This window comes from Dermacentor andersoni, chromosome 5 (genome assembly GCF_023375885.2).
Source record: "Dermacentor andersoni chromosome 5, qqDerAnde1_hic_scaffold, whole genome shotgun sequence".
Classification (NCBI taxonomy): domain Eukaryota; kingdom Metazoa; phylum Arthropoda; class Arachnida; order Ixodida; family Ixodidae; genus Dermacentor; species Dermacentor andersoni.
Genome location: NC_092818.1, coordinates 178329770 through 178335769, shown reverse-complemented (window position 1 = coordinate 178335769; position 6000 = coordinate 178329770). Strand labels below are relative to the sequence as shown.

The following is a 6000-nucleotide window of genomic DNA, read 5'->3' as shown; positions in this document are numbered from 1 at the left end:
GAGTTCCTTCCCTGCTTCGTCCTTGTGCGCGGCGTGACTGGGCGGCCATATATAGCGGCGGCATTAAGACGCGTAATGCTGGTCCGCGGAATATGGCGCATCATGTGAATGCACTTTTTCTGGCGTACCGAACGGAACAGGCTGCTACGTTGCGCTTACTCAGCTATGGCCTGCACAGAACATCATGGGTTGGCATTATGAGTGAAACTGCATTTTGCCTTTTGCCACGTTATCATGCGCTCTTGCCACCGGCGCTGCGACACAGCGTTTCACGCAAGCGGCGATCATTGGCGAGTAGGTTGCAGATGCCATGACGTCGTGTCTGGTCGAACGACGCCCGAGATAATCGGAGGCAGTTAGCGGCTGCAGCAACAGTAGCGTTGTGTGCACGATGCGCACGTTACGAGCGGCCTCCTGCTTTTGTACTCGGAAAGTATTCGAACCCTTTTGCGACGCCATATTTCTCGGAAGGTTTGACAGTCCGCACATCACAGCACCCCGAGATTTAAGCGTGCGTGCCGAGCAACTGAACACGGGACGCTGCACGCCAGGCTACGGTGCGCTCCAGACGATTCTTCGAGACATGGACTTGGAGAAAATGAGGTCAGTCATTACAGTCGCTGGAGCGGAGCTTTCTTGGCCAATGGAGCTCTCAGTTTTCCTGTGCGTCCAACCGCACTGGATAATGACTATCCCAGGTCTTGCTCGACTCGATCCAAATGGTTGGAGGCATACTACTTTGCCCGATAAAATGTGTAGTTTTGCCGCATGAAATCTTGAAGCTTGATATATTCCTCTGGGATAAAGGAATGCAAACGGCAAGTAATATTAGTGGCACGGGGATCGAGTGACAATCTTGTTTCTTGTGCAGCGCTTCTGGTCCACCTCCTGAGACCACCGGGGACGAAATTCAGAATAGATCAGAAAAACATAGAAAGATATAGTACAGTGCAAAATTCATGGGTTTCATTATAGATAGGGCATAAGAGCATAAAGGTAGTAACAAGTCGAGCTATTGAAGTGTCTGGAATAATTAAAATTCATTAAAAATCACTGATTACCGTACACCAAAGCACACAATTGTAGGCTTTAGAGACCCGCCACGTGAGCACAACTTTGGCGAAATTTCTGGAATTGTACACAGTGGAAGTAATGACGCCATCAATGAAGTCACACACAAGAAGGTGGGCTTATATTTACCAAGTTAGTTATTGGAAAACAATTGCCTCCGAGTTAGGTTCATGACTTGTGTTCGCCTAAAGTTTACCTAAAGAACACCAACGCCAAGGCGCGAGTGCCACAAAGAGACGCCTAACTTAAAGATTAGGGTCGCCTACCATTTTTTTTAAACTTTGAGCAGGAGGTCCCACAAAAGCCGTGAGCTTTAGGATCTGCTCCTGTATACTTTTTTACCATGCATATTTTCGTGAGTGAGCGACCAAGTGTTGCTTTTTCTTCAAAAGGCGGGAAGTCCTGACAGAAGGGACCGGTATGGAGATCTCATTCTTTAATTGCGACGAACATCGTTGCTTCTTCAAACGACCAAAAGTCCCCCACCATCAGAAGATCACAGAACTCAATAGCGCAAATCAGGATGTCCTGTTTTCAAAAGACAAAGGAAAAATAGGAGAAGTATTGTTGTAGAAACGGCAGTATTGTTCTTATCTCAATACAGATGCATTTTGAAAAGGCGCGAGACGTTCGCAAAATAAAAGAGAAAATATAAACGCAGAGAGAGTACGGCGTCCGATCAGTCACCTTAGTCGAGGCCCTCACGCATATAGTGCATTCTCAGAAAGAAGATACAAGTCACTGAAGTTGTAAACAAGTTGCACGTTGGCAAACAGGCATAACTACGAAAGCATACTTCATAATGCATACATTAAATGTACTTGTACATTTAAAGAGACATTAAACGTACCTTTAAATAATAAAGCATTCTTTATAATTTGCAGTGTAATGACGGAAACGTTCCGTTGTAGTGAATACCAGGAGGGTAAAATTGTTTGATATTAATGGCGAGAAAGCTGTACATTATTCGCAAACTATAAAAAAATACTTGAAGTTCGAGTCGCTTCTAGCGCTACATTCAATATTTATTTGGCTCACTTTTACAATATTGAATCGTGTTCGATTCGGCCTCAAAAGCCGCCATTCGCGCACCCCTAATTGTCTTTGGAATAATAATTTTTTTTTATAAACATGAGTACCATACCGCGTCTTCCGTATGAAGTTTGGTAAAATATGCAATGTTTGACACGACACTGGCCACTTTTGATAAGACTTGTCGTCTGTATTTTGCAGCACCAGCTCCTAAGTGCCCTTTTTATAGTGAATATTTTTCCATGGCCATTCCCTGCTCCCTTGAACTTGCATATGCCCACGGTACATGTGGCAGCGTAAATTGTTAACAGCTCATTTACAGTGAGCTGAAGGCTGCGGGCGATGTGCGAAAGCTTTCGGGAACGGGTGCACCTGTCTTCTTTAAACGTCGCTATTGAGTTTTCCTTTTTACTGCGCTACCATGGTTACTGTTGCCGGTTTAGCAATGACGAAGCGTCTTCTCTTGCGAGCGACGGTCGTCACCGAGCTGTCTGCTTTCGCCGTGACGCAGCGTTTGCCTGAACAGTGAGATAGTGCAGCAGACGGTGGTGGCGGTGTCTGCGCCAGTATGTTGCACGCATTAGCTAACGCGATTCCTGTTTCTTTTTCCTTTGTTTGGAGAACTGTCCGAAAGCTTTTGATTCGCCATGCATTCGTTCGAAAGCAATAGTATGCCCCATGATGCCGAAGAGCAAGCGCTGTCCTCAACGAGTGCTATCAAAGATCAACATCAGCGTCTTGTACGGTAGAAAAAGTTAGAGTAAGGTGCCTTAAGGTGGAGAAAAGTGAATAAAGATGAAGTGAATCAAAGTGAATTAAAGTGTATTAAGGTGTATTAAAGTAGATTAAGGTAGATTGAAGTGGATTAGGGTGGATTAAAGTGGATTAGGCGCCCTGTCAGGCTATTCTTAAGTTTTCGCTGATGCCTTTGACACCTACACACTTTCTTTTGCTGACAGTATAGCTTAATAAAAAGAGAACTTGCCTTAACTGAAAAGCAAAAAAAAAGAAAGAAATTTATAAAGAAATAAGTTGGAATACTATTTAACCTCGAGGTGAAGTCGCTGAAAGACAATGTATTACTGGGTGAATTGAGGGTGAGAATGGGGAAATGAACCGTATGGTTCATTGTGAGAGCCGTGCTGGAGGAAAACTTGATCGTCGACAACTAGAGGTTTAATAGCCTTCCAACTGTTTGTTTTTAATAATAATAATAATAATAATAATAATAATAATAATAATAATGCAGATCCTACGCACTGTGAGAACCGATGTAAGCGAAGCTTTCTGTGCTGTTTGCTTTAATTGAAGAAACTTAGTGATGATGTTAACCGGGGGGATGTTTCATTTCTTCAACGATTAGTCCGATACGAGAACCGAACTTTTATTTGGTTACGTTTCCACCAGTCTATGACGTTTACTGCGTCAATTTGAAGCAGAGCAACAGCCCTATCATATTCAATGTGTCTCGAAACAAGCAACGTGTCGTCCGCATATTGAAAAACAGTGCCCGTGCCAATTACCTGTCCAAGGGCACACCTGCATAAGTTAAAAGTGGTGACAGCACTGAACCCTGTGGCACTTCTGCAGTCAGGTGCCGCAGTGTACCACGTACATCATTCAAACAAACAATTTGAACCGATTTAAAAAATAACTATTAGGAAAATCTGGAAAATGCCCCTGAAAAGTATAGTTGTTAGTTTGCTGCATAGAACACAGCGGTTAACTGAGTCAAATGCCTTTGATATATGCAGAAAGAGTCCACAGGCCACTTCGTTTCGTTCAATAGTTTGGTGTAAAAAACCTAACAAAGCTTCAAAAAGTTTCCGCGTACCGCTGCCTGCAACAAATCCGTACTGGGAAGTGAGAAATTGCTGTGCTTAAGAACAAAGCTGTCCATCGCTTCAAGGACATGCCTTTCCAGCAGTTGTGCTGAGAAAGGAAGTAGGGATACGGGCCGATAGTTTCCTGGTTTTGACGCATCTCCACCCTTAAATATCGGAATAAGACGTGCTCTCTTCATTTAATCGAGCACAACAATGTGTCTAGAATACTGTTCAAAATAAAAATAATCGGAACAGCTAGCACACTTACGTTATGTGTTATATTTTCAGCTGATATTCTATCTAAACCTTGAGTAAGGCTCTTTTGTGACCGACACAGTAATCGAAGCAAGTCGTCTTCCGCCGTTGAGGGCCGAAGCGCCGAATCTTCTACTGAACTGCTAGCTGCGATAAGGTTCGGCAGATTAAGGGGCGTTCCCATATCTGTCGCCACTAAAGAAAGTGAGTCGTTCGAACAATTAGCCACCGCTTGCGATGGAGCACTGTAACCTTTTAGTATCGGATTTAAGTAGGAGCTCGACTTTGCTCCCCTAAGCTCATTCACTAAAGACCACGTCTTCTCTGGTTGATGGTATTCGAAATAAAATTGACCGCTAAAGTAGTTGATCTTGGAGCAGCGCATCGTTGCTGTCACTTTGTTTCCTGCGTCTCGGTAAAAACTCTTCAATGCTTCGTCTTCTGGGTGCTTTCGACATCGTTTCCAAAGTTCGTCTTTTTCTTGAATAGCTTTCAATATTCGAATATTTACCCAATGTAAGTGTGCTCTTCGCTTGCGTACCACAACAGATCTTTTACACCCTTGCCTCAGCTCGGTAAACGCATCTACAAACCTTTTATATGCACCGGTCGAACAATTATGCGCTAAATGTGCGCCCAAGTCATATTGGGAGACAAATCTGTCAAATCTAATGTAATTAAATCTTTATGAATATTGTGCATTCTTGCCTTTGACTGTATGAGCTCTCGGAGATGAGATCTGGCAGCAGATATAGTAGTAATCATCCAGATTTTTGCGATTCGAATTAATTTAATGGTCAAACATCAATTGAAAGAATTAAGACGTGGTCGAGGCACGAGAACACAAGGCGTCCTGAAAACACGTTTTGGCTAGTGGCTTCGTCACCGGCATATTCTATGCCATAGTCTGCCAATACGTTTGCATACTTGAAAGAAATGTTTTCTCCGACCTTAGGATATCTAGATTAATATAACCCATAATGCACATTATAAAAACGTAAAACATCCAAATTTTATTTCAGTTCATCTAGAAATGGCTGAAGGTGTTCTGACGGGAAACAATACCTAGCGAATAAAGAAACAGCAGTGGTAGAATTATCCAGGCGGAATGCAAGGCTTTCAGCAACCGAAAATGAAAACGCCATTAGTGTAACTAACCATTTAGCCTTCATGAAGACCGCTATTCTCCCGCGTCGTCTTTCTTTTCTGGTTATAGAATACCCTAGAAAGTTGGGTAGACGGAATTGGAAAAGCATATCACCTTGAGCGTCAGTTTCTGTAAGTACGAAAGCATCTACTATGTTCAAGATGTTAGTGGTATCGACAAGAAACTTATCCCAGTGTTTCCTTACACTTCTCTCGTTTACATAAACAACATAATAGGACGGGTAACCAGTAACGTCACAGACTTTTCCAAGTGAACAAAAAGCTGCACTGCCATTTTCTAAGCCATCTTATGAATGTCAGTGACCTTGTCGATTCGAAGCATGCATCCTCCGTCTTCGTTCCGAGCCAAAATCTTGCCATTCTTAAACCACAAATACTTAGCGAGGCTTTCCTTGCCTTTGGCACGAGCTTACCAGAATAATTCTTTGTTAGTCTGAGTAAATTTTTTTTCTTTAAGCACATCTTGGGGTAGAGTTTTTTGTGTGCGAAGTCGCACTGTTTGCGACGTACTGTCAGCCACGTGTCCCGTAATAACGGGTCAGAGAACCGCAATAGTACAGTTGGCACTTTACCCTTTCTGGCTGGTAGTCGGTGAACAGCGGCAACATCCCCGGGGGTTAAATTTTGTCGTTCTGTGCAAGTTCTGCTT

General features: G+C 43.2%; 1 protein-coding gene across 1 annotated transcript in view; it reads left to right on the top strand.

Annotated features, from left to right (window-relative positions):
• The first annotated feature begins 361 nt into the window (after window positions 1-361).
• Window positions 362-6000, top strand: part of LOC126531667 (uncharacterized) — a 698627-nt gene continuing 692988 nt past the window's right edge. Inside the window, exon 1 of the mRNA XM_072288467.1 lies at window positions 362-603. Coding sequence (XP_072144568.1) covers window positions 392-603 — 212 coding nt within the window. The 5' untranslated portion in view covers window positions 362-391. The remainder of the gene's footprint in view (window positions 604-6000) is intronic.